The following is a 21,197-nucleotide window of genomic DNA, read 5'->3' on the forward strand; positions in this document are numbered from 1 at the left end:
CTGGGGTGCTCAGCTCTCTGTTTTGAGGTGCGGGGTGGCTTACAGTTCAATGGCTTTATAAAATCCAACGTACAACAATCACTCTTTACCAAAAAGTCCCTATTCCTTCATTATTAATTAGGATGCGGCTCAACAGCTGCTGCATTAGTGCCCCCCACCCCCCAATGCATGGCTGGCAATCCTGACTTTGGGACCCCCCTGCCTCTGTCCCCCCAACCTGCTCTGGCATTCCTTCAGCCTGTCGATCTCAGGTTACAAGTTCTATAGAAGATACAGGTGTGTATATATATTTCTGGGAGACAGGTGAGGTGAGCCCACACCTGGGATGCAGGAGGGAACATCAATGTTATAAATACATGGTGAGGTGTTCAGCTGAGCCCAAGCCTGGAATGAAGAAGGGAGCATCAATGTTATGATGAATGTGAGAAGGTGAGCCAGAGCCTCTGTTCTGCATTTATTGGGGTGTCTTAAAGAAGTCTGAAGATGCAAAGGGTAGTTGAAACCTTTCTCCTGCTCCCCTTGCAGCAGTAATTCCAGTCCCATGGTCGGACTGAGGGTTTGGGCTGGGTTTGTGTGGCTCAGGGTGCAGAAGGTGTCTCTTTGAAGCATTGGGGACCTCGGTCCCTGGTGCTCCAGGGCCAGCCTCAGGAATGGGAAGAGATTATTTTCCTCTGTGGCTGGGCAGATCTTGCAGCAGGGTCGTGCTGGGGGCAGCGGGGTGTGCAACCAGCCAGGCAGGGAGGGAAGGATGCGGTTAGAGAGTTCTTTGGTCCCTCTGGTTTTACTTATTAAAATAAATCAATAAAAATTAGGAGATAATATATCATTTCATGCAACCTCAACTCTTGCTAACAGATAAGAACCCTCCCTACTTGCTAGCTTGCAAAAGTAGTAAACTTACTGATGGGTGGTTCCCTGTTCAAAGGGCAGCTGGGGAAAAACAACGCGGCAGCAGCAGCACAACCTTTGCCCCGCTGGCAGCAGAGCTTTCCCTGTAGCTTCGCTCCAGCCGGGCTACGTGGGGCTCAGCAGCTTCTCCGGGAACTCTGTGGCACGGCCGTGCTGAGCTTTGCACCGTATCCGTTTCATAAGACTGCTGCATTAGGGCTCTTGCAAACAGGATGGGGGCTCAGCCCCCTTTAAAATGCCTTTTCCTTGCTTTTTGGGAAGGTGTTGAGCTGCTTTGTTGAGCTCTGGGGGTGTGCTTGGGAAGCAGCACTCCTTGGGACAGCCCTGTGTGCTGCCCAGGGCTGGCAGAGACTTTGCCCTGCAATGTGGCTGGAGACAGTCCTAAGGGCAGGGAATTTAAACGGATTTTAAACATCTAGACCAAGCTTCACTGTTTCAGTGAGCGGGGGAAATGTCGTTTCCTGCAGTGTTCACCTGTGCAGGTTCTCTGGTGGCTAATAATGTGGTTGTGCTCAAGCCAATGCCTTTCCTTTGGTAAGTGTGTGTGTGTGGTGGGGGCTGGCGGTTCTCCTGGCCCTGCCTGCTGGTCTGCACGGAGCTCACGGGACCTTCAGAACTGCCTGGTAGTGATGAGCACCTGGAAGCTGTTTCCCTGGGGCATCCCTGAGGATGGAGAATCATGAAGCCTCCAGCCTGGGAAGTTCCTGGGCACAGGGTGCAGCATTTGCCCATGAATTTGCTACACTGACAAAAGAGCTGCCTGGCATTGTCAGAGCCATTTTCCTCTTTGTCATCCCTCCCCTCAAGGGTGGCTGTGAAGCACACTGTGTGCTGCAGCTGGGGACGTGCAGGAACAAAGGCATTGGGGTGTCCTCCTTTAGCCTTCTGGTGCGTTGCTGGTGGCTGTGTCACCCTGTGCGTCTCAGACAGAGTGTTTTCAGTGCTTGGCCAGACTATCCAAGAGACTCTGTTACACTGGTGCATTTCACCCTCTCCCATACAGTGCAGCACTCCTAGCTCATCTCCAGTCTCATTTTCTCTCTTTCTGGCTGTTTGTGGGCTAGATTTGGATAGTGAGTGGGCAGAGGACTTTTCTTCAAAGGATCTCAGAGGAAACTCAGAATAATTTTCTTCACCTCTTTTTTTTTTAAATTTTTTTAAATCACAGAGTCAAAGGAAAACTATTTCATTTTTTTTCCTTCCTGATGAGTGATTGTGATTTCAGAAGTGTTTAAGCCACTCGCTTAATGGAGTACATAAAAGGACCGGTGCCAGCGTGTTTTGCCCAGCTTGTATGGACAAGCCTGGGGATGAATCATACCCACCCTCTCCAAGAAGCCTGGTATATCCTTCCTGATGCTTATGTTGCAAAACAGCATGATTGAGCTTTTTTGGAGAAATGCTACAATTTTCCATCTATGCTTAGAAGACCCCTTCATAGCTCTTTGCAGTGAAAATTTAACAGGCACCCCACTGCGTTTCATTTAATACTCATTTCCTCTCTTGTCACACATGCCAGCAGTCCTGCCAGATGAGATTCAAGAGCAGTAGTAGAGGAGAGAGCTTAAATTGCTGCTAAGTACTGGCAGATCCTCTTATCCAAAGCTCCTTTAGGAAGCAAGAATGCCTGCAGAGAGGGAGTTTGTGATCAGACAAATTACATCAAAACAATGAGTTGCATGTTAGGGGATGCAATCGAACCAAATACGGGGGTTTTCTTCAAACTAGAAAATTCAAATCTGCATTAAAAATCAAAGGAGACAAGGTGACATCTAAGGCTCATTAAAGTCATTAGCTAACCTCTTACTCCTGTGGCTGGGACTTCAGGTGTAGCTTGTGAAATAACTGCAGCTGATGGAGACAGGTCCCCAGATGGGTGTAAGACAGAGAAGACCCTCCTCCTTCTGCAGACTGAGAGCTGATCCCAGGGCCCAAGTTTGGCATCAGATGTTGGTTTAGGTTGAAAAATACCCATCTGAAAGGATCAGAAATCAGAAGATTGGAAGAGAACAATTTTTTTAAAAAATCTTAAAAAAAAGAGGCTATATTCTAAATGCTGTTCCCTAAACCGCCCTGTGTAGTATCTGTGCCCAAGTGCTGTCATTGGCTTTCACGAGTGCTCCTCTTTGTAATATAAGTAAACCAATGGATTCAGGCTCTGAGCAGTCAGAGGAGACTTAGAAGACCATAACTAAAATAAATTCAAATACAAAAAAATATTTTTGGGCCTTCCCACTTTCTATTCTTGCTGTTTGTTAGCATGCTCATTGCCAAGGGCTGCTTGGTCCTGGGCAGGCAGAACAGCTGATGTGAATCCTCTGAGCAAGTCGAGGTCGTGCTTGCCATGGTGAGGACCCAGTGTGAGCATGTGGAGCATGACCAGGGAGAGACCTACTGCCCGGGAAGGGTATGGGATGAGGAAGAAGAGGAGAAAGCATGGACAGAGCAGAGTGTGGGTGGAAGAGTCTAACCAGACCTCCAAGAGATGCTCTGATGGCTTGTAGGTCTCTGCCCTCAGTGTCCCTTTCCCTGCTCCCTGGTGGGAGCAACACCAGAGTATCTCTCAGCCAGGTGCATGGTGAGGTGCCCATCTGAGGATAACCCCACCCTCCAGCTGGAGAACATCATGCCTGGGGTGGCACAAGGTGGCCAGATGGGATGGCCATGTCTCTTCCAGCCTTGTAGGCTTTGCTGGAGCTTGCTCTTGCTACCTCATGGCTTTACCTTGGCCACATGATGTTTTACGGTTTTTGCAGCTGCACTAAAGTCAACACTGTGTTTGGAAAGAGCCTGTCATACAGGCTTGGTGTGATTAAACTCTCCTTTGCCTCTTCCAGCCCCAAACCTTCACCCCCTGAGGGCATGAAGTCCAACTCCTCCAAGCGGCATAGAGATAGACTCAACCAGGAGCTGAACAAGCTGACTGGCTTGCTGCCCTTCCCCGAAGGTGTGCGCACCAGCCTCGATAAACTCTCCGTTCTCCGGCTGGCTGTTGGATACCTGAAGGCGAAGAGCTACTTGATGGGTGAGTGTCTGTGTTGCGAGGGGTGAAAAAGCTCCCGGGCTCCATTCTCACTGCATGGCTCACATCCTACCCTGAGCTGTGTTTGGGATGGAGAATTGTGTCTCCTGAAGGTAGGTTGATGATGACTTGTGGTATAAGACCTTTGTTAACACATCGTTGTGGGACCTTTATCTGAGGCACTGGCCTGAAAATGCCCTGGAAAACTGGGGGGGAAAGTGCCGTGTCTCCAGAAGCGTGGGGAGTTGGTGATGGTTGCTGGGAAGTGCCACATTCATGGAACATCTGCCCCTCAGGCCTTTTGCTGCCATGACACAGATTTTATCCATGTCCCTTCTGGAAGGAATCACCTTCATTTTTGGATGCTGCACACCTAAATTTAATCCTCTTCCGTCGGTTATGGGTGCTTGGTGTCTTGCAAAAGTAACATCCTTAGGCAAGTGAGACCACCTAGTTCAGTTTTGGAAACTGAGTCGTGGAGATGGAGAGCAGGGCAGGTGATCGATCTGAGAGGGGCTGGGAGGAGGTCAGGAGCAGTGCAGGGAGCAGAGGACCTTGGCTCCATCATTTTCGGAGGGGGGTCTGACACAGAAATGGCACCATGGGTGGAGGTGCCTGCCCAAGGACCTGAGCTGCAAAGCTCCTCCATCTCCTTCTCATTAGCAGCCATGCCACCCCTCCTTTGTGTCCAAAAACCCTCCTGCGTTCTGCTCTCACCAGCGCATGGTCAAGAGAGCACTAGGTAAAACAGCGTGTGTCTTGCTGAACAGACGTTTTTCCCTCATCTAACTGGAACTGCAGTTTATAATTAAATTGAAAATCCCTGGGATCTGTGGGCTGCTGTGTCTCTCCTGGACAGGTAGAAGGTATTGTACAGGGCTGCACTGTTGGTTGAGAATGGCAGGTCAGACAAGGCTGCTCCTAAGGCCCTTGTTTGCTTTGGCGTTTTGTCAGCTCATTTTTCTCCTCTTTCTTCCTTGGGGAGGGGGATCTCATACAATGGTGGTTTCCTGCTGTGCTTGCCACCCTGGCTGCGCTGGGCTCAGCTGTGGTGGGTCTATTATACTTCTCTAATGAGCATTTCTAGGAGATTGAGGGTGATGCCTCATACCCGGAGACCCCAGTTCATTTTTGCAGGTTGGAGGGTTGAGCTGATGTGCCTGGAAAACTCATCTCCTCGTGTTTGCCTCTGCAGCTGCAGAGACCCCGGTACAGGGCAGCAACCGCAGTGGGAGAGCAATTGTGGCCAGACATTGCTGCTCTTTTGCTTCTGCTCTTGGCACCAGGGGCTTTTTGATGTGTTTCTGCCCCTGCGTGCGTGTAGCTCTCTTCCTCCTCCTTGCAGGTCACAGCTGTGATTGCCCTCTGGATTTTCAGTAGTCGTTGGTGTATCTCAGATAGTTACTGCTGGTAAAAATACTTGTGCTGAGGGCTCCAGGGTTCTGCAGACCTTGGGTTTGAGGAACAGGGATTCCTTGTACACACTACACATCACCTGATGTGGTGCTGCATTTATGAGCAAGGAAATACTGCAAAGAGGAGGCCAGCGAGCTACCCTGGGTGTGCAGAGCTGCTGGCTGCCCTCTCGCCCCAGCCAAAGCCCAGGGAATTTTTGTGCTGATGTACTCACGCCATACCCTGCTGGGGACCCTCTCCCAGGCCCAGGGGTTGCGAATGGTTCAGCTCCTACTCCTGAAGCTGTAGCTCACATGTGGGGCTGCGATGGTGAGATCTCTCTGACAGAGCTGGTTTCTCAGGTGGGAGCCAGAGCAGCTCCCTTCTGCTCCTCCAGCTCCCGTCCCTGGGGCAGTGTTGGAGCATCACAACAGCGTGTTGCCTCTGCAAAGGGCTCGGGCAGCTGGCAGACCACCCGATGTGGCTGTGAGTGTGATGGACCCTCATTCTTGCTTTGGAGGTGCTGGATATTTGGCCCTAGGTGCTGACCTGACCTCTCTTGTGGTGTTAGCTGTTCCCCGGGCACATCCAGGACGTCTTCCTAAGCGTTTCCAGCTGCTGAAGGTTTTGCTGAGCCTGTGTGGGTACTGGCTGACTGTGGCTGGGTCAGAAAGGCTATAACCCAGGAGGTCCTTCCTTGGAGCAGGACCCCAAAAGACACGATGGGGATGTGAAGAGGCACCTTGCTGCAGAGGGAAAATGTCTTGTGTTGGCTGCTTTTGCACAAGAGGGGTGATGGCTGCAAGAACAGCATTGGATGCAGTTTGGGTGCTGTTGAGCTCCTCAAAGGCAAGGTTGGACAGAGTGAGCCTTGCTAAGCATGTCTTCCTTTGTTGTCTGCTTTTTGGGGGGCGAATGTGGGAAATTGGATTCACTCCCTGCCTGTCTATGAGATGTAGGGTGGGTAGCTGGGAAGGAAGGCAGCTTAATGCAGTGATGGCAAGATGTGATGATATGGGGATGCAACAGGTCCTTCTGTCCAAGGCGGGGCTGGCAGAGCGTTAACCTGCATTGCTTTCTACTCTGACATTCAAAAAAAGGCAGCAAGTGGCCCTCCTTATTGATATGGCCGCTCTGAGGCACCCAGCACGTGTCTGGGCTAAGAGGGAAAATGGGGGTGCAGAGCCTGGCTGGGGGGATAGTCGCTGCACCCCTGAGTCACGGTGCTCCCCCTGCTTGCCAGCAGGACACGAACTGCAGGCTACAGTGCAAATAAAGCCTGAAAGGCCACCAGGGATTGCTTTCATAACCTGCTTACCAAAGCAGTTGCTTTAAACACCACGGAGCAGTGCTTGAGGGTTGGGGTGACTCCCACAGCTGGGTGAGGTGTGGACTGGTGTGTGTGCATGGTGGGGGTCAGGACATCTGGATGGGGATGTGTCTCATCTCCAGTGCCGTGGGCTCAAGCAGACAGGGGTGGACCCTGATGAAGGCAGAGCATGTGGAGGGTAGGAAGCCATCAGTGTCCTTCTATACTTAAAGGTTCCTTATCACGTCTTCTCCCCTGCAGACTGGATAAACTTGGCTCCCTTAGCTTTTGCCCCATGCCAGGTTTGTAACCTGTCCCTGGGGGGCTCTGCCGGGGCCCTCTCCTGCTGGGGATGTCGGTCCCCAGGAGGAGACCCCTGTGCCAAGCTGTCCAGCTGGGACCCCTGCCTCTGAGCAGTGCCGGTTCCCACTGGATGCACTTGGCACGTCCTTCCCAGTGCCAGAGCTGCTTCAGAAAAGCAGTCATCATTGCATGGATTTGCATTCGGTGGCAGCCTTGTCCCTTCTCAGGGGGCCCATTCTGCCAGGCCAATTACTCCCATTTGGCCACTGTGCCTTTGATTTCCATCCCCCCACCTCTTTTTGTTCATGTCTGCCCTGAAGTTCATCTTGTTTGACTTCAGATCAGCCCACCGATTCATCAAGGTCGCCCTCGGTTCAAGCCTGATGAAGACCTGTGTCATCTGGAAGTCACGGCAGCCTGCTCACATCGGGCGTTTCAGGGAGTAGGGGGAGAGGGTGAAAGCCCTCGTGCCGTGCTTTCTGGTTCAGCTTTGCTGTCGTCTGCTTTCTGTTTTAATTGGTGCCATGTTGCTAAAGAGTTCCTTTTTTCAAGCATTTCTGATGAGTCCAGACACTTGCCCTTTCTCCTAGGCAAAGGGTTAATGAAGTCTATGTGAAGCCAAAGGACGTGGTTATAACCATTCTGGTGGGGAGGTGAGTGCCAGTGGGTGACCCTGGCCGTATGCCTGCCTGGGCTGTGTCACAGGTTAAAAGCAAAAGCCCCACGTACTGCTGGTGATGGTTCTTGCGAGAAACGCAGCATGTGCCAAAAAGACCATCTGAGGCTCTGCCTCCTTTCGGCTTCATGTCTTTGGAGCAGATATCCAAGTCTTTGGGGCAGGAGGTAGACTGACTGTTGTGAAAGGCACGAGGAATTAGCTGCTGCCTAGCATTTGGTGTCCCTCTGCTAGCTCTGCCTCCCTGCTTTAAGTCTCCTGTACAGCCTGATGTGTGGTGGTGCTTTGGGAGTAGAGATGAACTAAACTGTGCTTGGCTTTTTGTTACTGGTGCTGGGTTTCTTGGTTTTTCTTTATTTTAATTTCAAATGTTTGGGGAAAGACTGGTAAGAGATGAGATGGACAATGCTTCTTCTGAGCAATCCTCTCGTTCTCCTTGGCATGTCTGCATCGACTGGTATTTAGAATCACAGACTCACAGAACGGTTTGGGTGGGAAGGCACCTTCAAGATCACCCAGTCCCACCCCCCTGCCATGGGCAGGGACACCTCCCACTAGCCCAGGTTGCTCAAAGCCTCATCCAGCCTGGCCTTGAACCCCTCCAGGGATGGGGCATCCACAGCTTCTCTGGGCAACCTGGGCCAGGGTCTCACCACCTGCACAGGAAAAAATGTCTTCCTAACATCTAATCTAAACCCACCCTCTTTCAGCTTAATTTCCTCTGGCTGCTCCTGGTATGGCTTTTGCCGGTTTGGAAACTACCTCAGGAAGACCTTGTAGAGGTGACAGGTCTTTGGCTGGTTTCTTCTTGGTGATGGTGGACAGGTCCCCACACCTCCTTCTAGAGTTGGAGAGGACTACACTGTCCTGAAGAGCCTGCAACACCTGCTTGAGTTACCAGGGAAACTTCCCTGACCTCAGAGCTGGCCAGGCTTTGTGCTGGTGTCCAGAAACTTGCTTTGGCCATGCCAGGTTTGCATGCAGGGTGAGCTTGTCTGCCTGCAGCCTTTTGTTGGAGCTGCTGTGTTATCCCTTTCTTGGTCCTTAAACCAGGCAGACCTGCTGTCTGGCCACCTGGAGCAGGAAAACCAGCACCTAGGCATCCCTGGGCAGCTTCAGAGACCTGTGGAGGTCCAGCATGAGGGTTTTGCTGATAATTTCCGAGGAACTTCAGGTTTTCCTGGAGCTTTCCCCTCTGACACCAGCAGACAGGGCTGTAGTAATTAGCAGGCTCATGAAAATGCACGTGGGACCTGTGACACTGGTCTGGGTCAGTATAAATAATCTGCCACGCAGATGCCATGAACAAGCAGCAACTGATGGAGAATGATCTATTTTTAGAAATGTTTTATAAGACCTCCTCTAAGCAGGACAGAAATGGTATCGACTTCTGTGGACGGGCTGAAAGCTCAGTAAGAATGGTTAGTGTTTTCTGACAAGCTCTACAGCTTTCCTGATCTTGTGCTGGTTTTGGGGTTGACTACTCTTCACGGAAAAAATGACCGATTCCTGGCGTGTCCATCAGTTTCCGACTCGGACTGAGCATGGCTCTCACTTTGCGGGAACAAGGCCAGCTGTTATTTTGCGTGTTGGATTGAAAGCTGGCTTTGCACAGATTTTTGTGCTTCCTGCAAATGTTTGCATAGGGATTTCTGTAAAGTCTTGCTTTATCAGAGGGACAAAGCAAACAGGGTTCACGTTAGAAGTTTGGTGACCCTGAGGTGAGTTTTGCAGCATTATGCAACTGAATCTGGTGTCCTTCAGGAAACTACAGTCTGGGCTGGTTGTGTTGTGGCCTCTAAATCGTGTCCGAACTCAGAAAGGAAATTGCAAGTGGGCTCTGGGTGATGTTCTGAGGCTCCTCGTTTTCTTGCGTTGCTTTTCCTGTCCTCCCTCCAGCCATGGGACTGAGCTTCCTTGTGTTGTCTGCAACTAGCCTGGCTGCTTACAGGAGTGGGGTGTGTTGGCCGAGGTCACCTTTCCTGCTGGCATTTGCCTCTTCCTGATCAGCAAACCCAAAACAGAAAAGAAATGGATGGCCAAGCTCTCTGGGGAATTGGCTCCTAAAGCTCGGGCTTTCTTGTGCTTGCCTGGTGTGAAACTCGAATATCCTCTCCTGGATATCCCTGTCTTACTTCTTCATAATGCTGCTTTTAGCTCACCATCACCTTCCTCTGGGTGTGAGGAAGAGCTGGTTGGTGGGCACAGCAAGGGTGAGGCCACAGTGAGGGCTGGCCATGAGAGCTGTGGGTCAGCAGCAGGTACGCGGGAGCTTCTGCATCCTCCCCTCTCCTGCCTGGAGAGGACCATGGTCGTGATGATTTGTGCTTGGGCTTTGTGGATGGATAAGTGAGCAGCAGGATTGCAGCTGGAAGCTCATGAGGATTTGATTTTGGAAAGTTGAAAGACCGAGTGCTTTTGGGACTTGAACTTGGTTCTGGAGCACAAGGCTGTTTGGAAACCAGGAGATGCCATTGCAGGGTAATCACTCACTGGATCATCTTTTAAATCTTCTTTGCTTTTAAATGTTCTCTTTCTTCTGTCTGTGCTTTAGTGAGAAACCAGAAAAACTTGTAGCTTGCTGGAAAGGACAAGCTTCAGGCATTGAGAAGAAAGCTTTCGAAGCTCCTCTGTGCCTCCATGGGCTCGTTTGGGGCACACACACGTCTGCTGTAACTTGTCTGACCCCTGGTGCAAGCACTGCAGATGTTGTACAGCTCTCTTCTGCCTGGTATCACAGTCTTCCCTGTGCAAATTTAAAAAAAAAAAAAAAAAAAAGGAAATTTGGCATGCAAGTTTAAAGTCAAGTATTCAGGGAAGTCATCTAGATTGGCCATGACTGTCAGCTACTGAACCACCTCTTCCCCTGGGATTGGGTGGGACTGGACTTTGAGATCGGTTGCTAAAATCTCAGCAAATTTTAGCCAAGCTCTTCTGCAGTACAAGAGTTGGCAGGATTGGTCTCCCTGCTCTCCTAGGAGTAGCATGGTGGACCACTTTCCTGGCGTTGAACCTCGTCGTTCCCAACCTTTCCCCAGAAGTCTTGCGTCCCCTGGCCCGGCTGATCCACCTCTGGCTGATTTGGGCAGTGTCCATGCAGAGGGTCGTCTCCTGGAGAAAGGAGCATCTCTCAAGGTTTGCGGGAGGCTGAAGAAGCCTGGTTCTATCAGTGATAAAGATCGGAGCTAATTCTGCTTAATGGGCTCAGAGCATCTTCTCCACTTTTGTTTGAACCCGTGTGGCTCCTCTGTGTCACCTTATGCAAGACCTTCAGCTAATTTTCTTTAACCATGCGCCTGGTTGCTGAAAGCCTGCATGAGTGGGTGCTTGTTGTCACTCTGGCTCCGCACATAAATAGATCTGAGTGATGTTTTGTCCTCAGACTGGTTATTAATCCAAAGATGCAGGTCTGTCAGGGAAAATGCTTTTGCATAGCGATGGTTTCACGAGAAGCAAAATGTCTCGTATCAGCAGTTTCAGATGGAACTATTTTAGGTTTGGAATGATTTTGGCTTTGAACTTGGTGCTACTGTGGAAAAAAAACCAAACCTTTAAGACTTTTCAGTAGTGAGGTGAGAACTTCTACCATGGAGAACATTAAATGTGGGATCAGATTTGGGATGATTTGGGGTTTTTCCTCATTTTCTACCGTTCCCTCAAATTCAGAAGACCTTTTCTCTTTGGATCCAGCCACAGTCATACAGTGCCATCAGAAGCCAGGGCTCTGACGGAGCAGGCAGTGATGCTCTGCCGGGATGTGGCTGTGCACAGAGCATGTGAGCTCTGGCTGAACTCTGGGTGCAGCAGGAGCTCGTGGTGATGGCAGAGGCAGGGTGGTTCCTACATGGGGGCTTCTTTGAGGTTTTCCTGGGGGTTTTTGGTCGAGTTGGTACAGAAACATGCCTTGAAATTGTCCTTTTGTGGGAAGCTGAGTTTAGATGGAGTTTTTCAGATGAAGTACCATCCTTGATGCTGGAGGTGGTGTGACCAGGGCAGGAGGTTTCACATCGGCTGCACCCATGGGTGTTGTCTTGAAGGCATCTAGTGAGGAAGCATGAGGCAGCATATGAATCAGCCTGGGGAGGTCACGGCAGCGAGTCCTGGGAGCTGAGAGCTGCTCAGGAGTGTCTCACTGGGAGTGCCATGGCCACTAGCCCTCTGATCTGCTCCTGAGCAGCCAAAGAGGATGGGAGAAAAAAATACGGATGACTTGACAGCATCTCAGATGGCTTGGGAAGGTTTGCCACCATATTTTGTCAGCCCTCAAGGGCAGGAAAGCAGACCTTGTCACACTGGGGTGGCTTGAAGCCGACTCGGGCTCTTGCCGGGTCCTATCATGAAGACTTCTCACTGTTCTGGGTGGTGTTTCCTAGCCTGGGCAGCCCAGAAGCACTCATCTCGCCTCTATCCTTTGCGTCTCTGCCTCAGACCTCGACAGAAACCAGGTTTCCCACAAATGGGACCAAGCAAGGGAAATAATCTCTTGGAGGAAGCATTGGGCAAGCCGGGCATGGCTCTATAAAACTCTGCTCCAGTTCCCGCTGGTCTCATCTCCCTCCAAGCTGGGTCGATGTGCATTGGGTAGCATGGTGCAGCCATGCAGGAGCAGCACTGGGGCGGGGAGGAGGAGGGAGAGGCTCCCAGTTTGCCCCTTCCATGCTGATTTCTTGCTCTCTCACTTGCAGACATAGCTCCGAATGTTGGTGATTACGTGCTGGATCATCCCAGAGCCCCAGGAGGGAATGGATGGGTGGACCCACAGGTCAACAGGGAGCTGTTTCCTGAGGGGGAATTGCTGCTCCAGGTATTTTCCCACAGCTCAGTCATTTGGGATCGTCCCTTGGCTCCTGCCCTCCGCTGGGCACAATGGCTGGTCCCCATACAGCAGGTATGGGGCATGTGGTCCCATCTCTGGAGCAAGAGGAGACTCTGCTTTGCCAGGAGCTGCTTCTCTCTGAATTCTGCAGGCACCGAGTACCTTGGGACAGGGACCAGCAGCAGCAACTCTGTATGGGCCGTGCCATAAAACCATATCTGTGAACAGAGCAAGGCTCAGGGTGGTGGGTTACGTCCTTCTCGCAGAGGTGGTGGGTGCTGTCTGCGCCTGTAGCTTGCAGGCATTAGCTGTCACTGAGCCCAAACCCAGCATTTTTCCTCAGGACCCGCTACGGCCCATGGATCCAACGTGCACAAATTTGTAAATCCCATCCAGAAGGGCACAGGGGTATCACACAACAGTGTACAGAATGATCCCTGGTTATGTAGTCTCTGAGATGGTGGGTTCCTGTGTCCTAATAAATGCCGAGAGGAGAATGGTGATAGCTGCAGGATGAAACATCTGCTAGGAACGATTTGCCCTACCTGGGGTGTTGCATGAGGTCCCTAGCATGAGTTCACTGCCCACCTGAGATGGAAAAAGCCCTGGTTCTGAAGGTTGAGGGGGGAGAAAAGAAGGGAACACGGATCTGGGAGACAGTGGTGGAAAAACTCAGTGCGTGGTGGGAGCTTTGCTTTGTGCAAACGCCAGTGTGTGTCTAATGAAATAGCTCTCACTGACCTTCAGAGTACAAGGAGCTGGTGAATCAGCTGGCCAGAATGATGTTGGCTTGGGCTGCAGTTTGCAAATGTAAGCTGGAAGGAAATGGGATAGGAAGGGCCTGTGGAAAGGCTGGTTGCTAAATAAGTATCTGGGCATCTCAACTGAAAACGTGCTGCTCCTGGGGCTGCAGGGCAAGTCTGTGCTGTATCCTGATATCGCATATGTCTGTGCTTTCTGGGCCTCGGGTCCTCTTCTCCTTTCTTCCACCTCTCCAAACAAAAGCAGATGGATGCTTGGCTCTGCTTGAGGTCTGACTCTGGTGCCTCCAGTTCTGCTCCTGCATGGCCTCACATGAATGCCCACCGTTTCGGACAGGCAGGCAGGTGTGAGCTCCCCTGTGAGCAGAGCCCCAGCAGGAACTCCCTAAGCACCACATCTACACGTTTCTTGAACCCCTCCAGGGATGGTGACTCCCCCACTTCCCTGGGCAGCCTGTTCCAATGCCTGATCACTCTTTCAGTGAAGAAATTTTTTCTAATATCCAGCCTAAACCTCCCCTGGTGCAACTTGAGGCTGTTTCCTCTTGATGGAGCTGCTCTGGGGGTTTGAGCTGTACCAGGTGATGGCAATGTGTTGAGCCACCAGAGCACTGTCAGCCCTGCGTGACTGAAGGCATCTGGAGAGCTTATGAGGTGTTAATGTGACAGAAATCCCCCAGCTGAGCTGCCTGATGTTTTTTCCCCCTCTCAAAGAGCATTTTAATCAGATACTGTAATTTGCAGAAAACTCTGACTCAGCGCCCCTCATGGGGCTGCAGAGCACAAAGGAAAGGGACCGGTCCTGCTGCAAGCTGGATCTGTATGCTGTCAAGCAGTGTGCTCAATCCAGCAGCTTCTCAAATAATCCAAGTGGCTAAAAAAAGCCATCCCAGGCGAGCTGGAGTGTTGCTGTAAATGGGCAAATGCATGAGCTGTATCATTCAATGGCTCCTGCCTCCTTTTTGCAGGGAGCAAGAGGGTGAGCAGAGCTGGAGGAGCAGCATGGACGGCTGGACCCTTCTCTCCAGCCTGGTTTCAAAGCAAACAGTATGTCCCCATGCTCCTGTCCAGAAGCATCTCAGTGCGGCTGAGCTGGGCAATGAGGGCAGAGTCCATAATTGTCGTGGCAGGTCCTGGCCTGATGTTTGAGATGTGCTCAGGCTTCTGCCCGCATCCTGATTAAATGCAGACTTCCACTTAGGGCTTTCTTTTCCTAATTTGTCTCATTTTCAGTAATAAATTAAATATTTTACAGGCAAGAGTAGGGGACAAGAATTACTATCCAGTGCAGTACTTTCATTTTGGAGAAAATCAGCCTGAAATGGTCACCAGATATCTCTGGATCTTCATCTTGCTTCTTTTTCTGGATATTCCCTTGATGCATGAGGTCCCCTCCCTGCACCCCAGCCATGCTTTCCCAGGATTTTGGAATAGTTTCTCTAATTCAGTGTGGGTTTGTTTTTTTCAAGCAAAGAGATACCAGCTGGGTATGTATTTAACTGCAGGCCATGCGTATGTAATTGCAGAGTGCAAGGCAAGAAGTGAAGTTGGCAGATGGTATGAGCACAAAGATTGGTTTTTGTTTTTTTTTTTATAGAGATGAGGGGGTTTTTTGTGTTTAAAGTCTTATCTTCTATCATCTAGAACTCAGGCAAGAGGAGACAAAATCTCCGAAAGTGGTCAGTCCATCTTGGATCATTGCCCATGCTAACACTGAAAAAAATCCCACAACTAACCAGGATAAAAAGTCTTGCATGGTCACAAGGTGCTTTCCTTTTCTATGGAGTTCCTTGTTGTCAGAGAAGGTCCCTTCCTGTCCCCGAATGCTTAAGAAAAAGAACCTGGAGAAGTTCATCTTTGAGCAGCTGGATTGGAGCTAGGGAGACTAACTCTGGACTCAACTTATGCTTTCAGGCACTTAATGGGTTTGTCATCGCTGTGACTGGAGATGGCCACATCTTCTATGTCTCCCATACTGTGCAGGACTACCTGGGCTTTCATCAGGTGGGTACCACTTCTCTTCCTGACTGTAAGCAGATGGATGCAGTCCAGGCCTGGGAAGGAGGTGCTGATAGCCATGCCAGGGCTTTCTTTTCTTCTCCCTTCTCAGCTCCCTTGGATCATTTTTGGTGGACATTTTCAAATGAGTCATGTTCTTTGGGGGCTGTGAAAGCCAACAAGTGTTCCAAGCCCCCTGCCATGGGCAGGGACACCTCCCACTAGCCCAGGTTGCTCAAAGCCTCATCCAGCCTGGCCTTGAACCCCTCCAGGGATGGGGCATCCACAGCTTCTCTGGGCAACCTGGGCCACTGCCTCACCACCCTCAACATCCACCCTGTCGCCTCTGGTTCCCCTAATGTCCAGCTCCTTTGGCCAAAGGACTGAGTCAACAGGAGGGCCATGAGGCTGCCAAAGCCACTTCGTTCCATGGCTTCCTGGTACACCCACAGAGACTGGTGTGTTTTCTTCTTTGTCCTCTCTTTGCACCCTTTCCCAGCTCACTGTAGAAGGATCCTCACGGGCTGATGCCCCAAGTCAAAACAGCTGTCAGGCACAGAGTGGTCTTCTCAAAGTACCTCTATGTCTGGTTGAGCGGGAGGCTGTGCTCTGGCATGTTTCCAAGGGCAGGGACATGGCAGTTGTTGGCCTGAGCTGCCTATGGACTCGGCAGGACCACGCTGACTACCACAGCATGAAGGACTGGGATGGGAAAGGCTGGTTCAGGCCCCCTAGAAGGAGGGGGCTGAATTGGGAGGCAGGAGGTGTGAGGACATGCTGGTCTTTCTCCTGTGTGGCCAGCCCAACAGCCCAGCATCAGTATGTGTGCCTTTCCTGGTGGAAGGGCTGGGTGACACCAGGAGAACCTCAGCCTTGCTGGTGTGGGGAACAGGCTGGAAAGCTCTGCTTAGCTGTGGCCAGGAGACACTGGGGAGATGGGTGGTGTTGACAGACCTGAGCAACTGGAGTTACTTGGACATGGCCATTTCTATTGCTTCTAGAAACCTTGGAGCTATTGCCACCATTTCCCCAGGCAGACTGCCTCTTGGCTCCCTTTTCCTCCTTCCTGTGCCATGCTCCCTAAAAAAGCAGCCGGTTCCTGGTCCTTGCTCTCCACATAGCACACAAAGCTGGCTGTGTTTACCTGTCTCTTTACGCTCACTCTTTTAAGTACTTTCACTTTAGCACGATCACTTTTAGTCCCCATGAAGGAAAGCATCCTGCTGTGTCCTCCTCCAGACGCCTCTCCAGGCTGGGCAGGAGTCAACGCTCTTCTCCCCTTGTGTCGTTCCAGTCGGATCTCATCTACCAGAGCGTGTATGAGCTGATCCACGCAGATGACAGAGCTGCCTTCTGGTGCCAGCTGCACAGGGACCCAGCGTCCAGCAGCACCCAGCGCGCTGCTGGTGGTGAGTGCCAGGGTGGTCCCTAGCAGCGATCCTCGGGGACCAGCCAGCCTCCTCTGCATGGTCACCCTGTGCTGGAAAACTCTCCTGGTGGCATTTCTAGCCACCAAGCACAGCCCTGTGCTGAGAAGTATCCCATAGCTTCCCCCTGGGACTCGCAACTATCCTAGGGGTAGTGGCCACCCATGACCAAAAGCAGCCAACAGCAATGGCGTGCTGTCCTTTGCTGTGCTGGAGGGATGGGGACACTTCCCCCAAACCTTTTTGGCTTTTCAGTGTTTGAAATCCTCTTTATTTCAGTAGGGACAGCTCATTGCCTTGCTCCTGTGTGGGAGGCAAGCTGAGCTTGTGGGGACCAGAAACAACCATGAATTGGTAATTTCCCACGGCAAGGTCATACCTCTTTTGTGAAGATCCATGGGCTCACTTGAACAGCGAAGTCTCCACCAGGAGCAAGTCTGCAAGGCCATGAGCCTTGCACAGCCTGGAAAGCTTCCTTTTCCCTTTGATTTCCTAGTCCTTCCCACCGACCAGCCACTGCCGGCTGGATGCAGCGCCAGGTCCAGCCCCGGGAAACCCTCCTTCACAGAGAGGAGCTTCACCTGCCGCTTCCGCTGCCTGCTGGACAACTCCTCGGGATTTCTGGTAACGCAGCCCTGTGCCGGGACGCCCCTCTACCCCCAGCATGTTCCAGCTCGTGTCCCTTAGGGGTGAGAGCACAGCCAGTTCCCATCACCCTGTTTGCTTCTCACCCACGTTTTCTGATCCCTCTAAGGCCTTGAATTTCCACGGGCACTTGAAATTCCTTCTTGGGCAACAGAAGAGGACATCGGACAGGTCCCCTCTTGCTTTCTTCGCCATTGCAACTCCCCTCCAGCCACTCTTCATCCTGGATCTTCAGACCAAGATGCTGATCTTCCAGACAAAGCACAAGCTGGACTTCACTCTCACAGCCTGTGATTCCTGGTAGGACATCTCGCACCTTCCCCGTGGCAAAATCTTGTGGTGCCGAACAGAACAGCAGAGGTTGTGGGAGCAGGGCACTTCTGAGCCAGCTCCTGGTGGCAAGTTGTCTGCTGCTTTTGTCCGTCACCTGCCAGCCATTTCTGCAGCCTCCAGTAACCCAGGGAGCAGATGAACTGGGTGCCAGTACTTCCTGGCTCCCATGTTTTATCCCAGCAAACCCAGCATGGGGTTTTGTGGAAGAGGGGGGGGATGCAGCTCAGCCCAAGTTGTACCATCCGAAGCTGGAGGCTCTGGTGAGCTGCCTGGGTGCTGGGAAGGGGGTCACATCTGGCTGCTGGGGTCCATCTGGGTGATCCATCCCTGGTGTCATTTGGTTTCTGCCCTGTTTCCAGGGGGAAGGTTGTGCTGGGGTACACAGAAACGGATCTGTTCAGGACGGGGTCTGGGTACCAGTTTGTGCACGTGGCTGACGTGATGCACTGTGCTGAGAACCACGTGAGAAGTGAGTGCCGGGGGGAGCAGCAGCGCTGGCTGGGGGGGCTATCAGAGCGGGTGTGTTTGTGGGGAGCCTTCATGGCTCTCCAGCAGCTCTGGATGTGTCGGGACCATTGGTCCTTGCTGGGCCATCTGTCCAGGTCTGGAGCGGCTGTACTAAAGGCTCTCCCCTCCTGGGTGATACCTGCTTGGGGAAGGAGCGGGCAGGGGAACAGCACAGCACGTGGCATCGTGTGCTGGCTGCATCCTCCCTCTTCTGCCCCCATAGAATGGGCACAAGGTGATGCTCGACATTGTGGCATTTTGCATGTGCCATTTGTCTGCCCCCACGGGATAACCGTGTCCGTGCCACCTCTCTTCTCTCCCTGCCCCAATGATGGAGACAGGGGAGACCGGGCTGACGGTTTTCCGGATGCTGACCAAGAACTATGGCTGGCTGTGGGTGCAGTCCAACGCCCATCTGGTGTACAAAGGGGGCAAACCCGACTGCATCATTGCCCGGCTGCGAGCCCTGTCGTGAGTATCGCTGGGTCTCCAGCTGCCTTCACCTGCTCTGGGCGTGGGTGGCCGTGGGGCTGCTCGGGTCCACACGGAGGCAGTGAGAGTGGAGGAAGGGGTCGTTGTGTTGCACAGTTAGCACTTTGGAGCATGTGCCCTCCTGTAGCAAGGGTAGCATGAGCAAAATAGCCCTGAGAAGGTGATTGCAGACATGCTTGCTCCTGCCTGCGGTGAGCCCTGGACACACGGCCGTTCCCTGAGCCATGCAGACCCCCGCCATGGGCTCTGCAGAGACCCCGTCCTCCACGAGCAGCGTTGTAGCCAGCCCAGTCCAGCACCCTTTTCTTTAGAAAAGCCACAGCAGGGCAATGATCTCCCTTCTCACTGTCGGGAGGGTGGTTTTGCCTGGCCTGCAGGAGGTGCTCATGGTGTTTCAATCTCTTTTTCCCTCCACCCTGAAGGAATGAAGAAGGAGAGGAACACCTGCGGAAGAGGAGCCTGCAGCTGCCTTTTAGCTTTGTCACAGGGGAAGCAATCTTGTACGGGAATGACCTCCCTGAGTTCCTGGACTCCTTCCAGGCTAAGGAGGAGTTGGAATCACAAGCAAATTCCTGCTCAAAGCAGCATTTGGTAGACCCTAACTCTCTTCTTGGGGCCATGATGAAACAGAACGCATCGATATACACCTCCCACGCTGATAACGTGCCTCAGTTCTTGCCAGATCTCATTGCTGAGCTTGATGAACTGAACCAGAATGAGGAAGTCGGCGATGCCAAGAGGGACAGCGACTCTCTCCTGGTCATAATCGAAACCCTCTTTGAGAAGAGCGAGGTGGATGGAAACATCTGCCAGACCCTCCAGAACTTCAGTGTGGACAATGCGGAGCTGCAGCGGTGGGAGGAGGCTCTGCTCAACTTGGGTGCAGAGGAGCTGCCAGCTCAGGAGGTTGGCAGGAGGCTGGGCACCGAGGTGACCTCCTGTGTGGAGCAGATGCTCCTCAGGGAGGATGCTGGGGAGAGCACGGACTTCCTGTGCTGCAGTACATCACCCTGCAATGAAGAAAACAGTGCTGCGGCTCATTTCCAGCACTGCTGGGCAACTAAATCAGCGTTACAAGCCCCACCAGAGCCTTGGGAACCTGGTGCACAAGGCCAAGATGCTGTGGTCTCTCTAGTCTCTGTTACATCCAAGGTCAGCTCTGCTCAAGCAGGACAGCAAGTCCCATTTAAACCAGCCAGGCTGGTGGGAGGAACTGTTCTGGATGTCCCGGGCTCCACCAGCAAGCTGGAAAACCCCAGACAAGTGCTTCAAGCAGAAGTTACTACCTCTGCTCTGGTCGATAATGCTCTTCCTGATGATCAGGTGGGCTCAAGCTGCCCACCTCCGTTGCACTCAAGCACAGGAGTGACTCAGTGGCCCCATGTCCTAGTCCAGGCAAACCCAGCCAATGTTTTGGGTCAGAGCGCTTCTTCTGGAGGTTGCCCATTGGAGACTTGGATGGCTGCAGCTCCGAAACAGCTGGAAGCAGCAGGAACACACCTGGAGTCACAAACTCTGCTGGCCAGCAGCCCCGAAAGCTCCCCGGGGGCTGGTCTGTGGTTGCTGTCCTCCCAACTTGCTCCTTGTCCTGCGCAGGGCTTGCATGAATCCGTGTTCTCCGGGGCTGGAGAGGATGAGGAGGCTGCTCTCTGTGCACAAGCATCAGCACACTTAGGATTCAGCCAGCTGCCAGGGGATGGTGACTTCCCCAAACAGCCCCCAAGAGTCTCCCCAGAGCCCAGATTTTCCTGGGAGGGGGAGCTGGACAAGTGGTTCATGCAGGCTGGGGTAGCTCCTCAGAGATGTGGTGGGGCAGGTCCAGCACAACACTCCGGACTCCTGTTGGGGTCCAGTGCAGGTCCCAGCACCCACTGGATGGACCATGTCATGCTGCCTGAATGCCAGTATGGAAATAGCCTTTTTGGACATGAGAGCAACTTTCTTAGGGACGCCTCTAAACTATCCCTTCCCCAGCATGTGGGTGCTTTGTCTTGCCCCAGCGAGTGCCACCCTGTAGCATCTCGTTCCTCACCAGGTTCAGTTTTGAGGTGTTCAGCAGCTCTCCCTGCAAAGGTGGGTGCACGAGTGCCTCCCTCCTCCAAGCAGGGCTCTGGCTTCCCATCGGCATCTTTTGGGGCTGGGCAGCCGCTCTGTGCCTGCGAGGTCCAGCTCAAGGTGAGGTGTGAGGGCTGCAGGACCTGAGGGGTGCACCAGGTCACACGGATGGAGCGAGGGGTGGTGCCGGGCAGATGTGGGCACAGCATTGGTCCTGGGCAGCCTGTTTGGAAGCCCCATTGTAAACTAGGAGCCATGTTTTGAAAAGCCACCGGTAATTACAAGCTCTTCTGGCCATGCACACCTGCAAGTGGTGCTCCATGCTTCCTGATTCTGAGGATTTTGTCTTCCAGTGCCTGAAACGAGGTGCCCTAGCAGAGCTTTCAGGCAGCCTAGGATTAAAGTGTTTTGTGTTTTTGTGGGTTTTTTTTTGTTTTTTTTTTTGTTTTTTTTTTCTTTCCATGAGAAGTCTTTCAGGGAGATGCAGCCGTGCCAGCAGGGTCGTTTGTCAGACTCTTGCAGTCTGAGGAAGGGCACCCTGCTTGCTGG

General features: G+C 52.3%; 1 protein-coding gene across 1 annotated transcript; it reads left to right on the forward strand.

Moving 5' to 3' along the window:
* Positions 1-3,746: 3,746 nt before the first annotated feature.
* On the forward strand, positions 3,747-20,666 carry LOC104471680 (aryl hydrocarbon receptor-like; the record flags this gene model as incomplete). The annotated part of the gene is given in 10 exon segments (XM_010087109.1): positions 3,747-3,934; positions 12,300-12,418; positions 15,106-15,195; positions 16,484-16,598; positions 17,113-17,240; positions 17,371-17,561; positions 17,954-18,061; positions 18,429-18,572; positions 19,016-20,550; positions 20,553-20,666. Coding segments are annotated over 10 exon segments (2,732 nt in total), but the record flags the coding sequence as incomplete, so codon positions are not given.
* Positions 20,667-21,197: the final 531 nt, after the last annotated feature.

Source organism: Pterocles gutturalis, unplaced genomic scaffold (assembly GCF_000699245.1).
Source record: "Pterocles gutturalis isolate BGI_N339 unplaced genomic scaffold, ASM69924v1 scaffold44601, whole genome shotgun sequence".
NCBI classification, from domain to species: Eukaryota; Metazoa; Chordata; class Aves; order Pterocliformes; family Pteroclidae; genus Pterocles; species Pterocles gutturalis.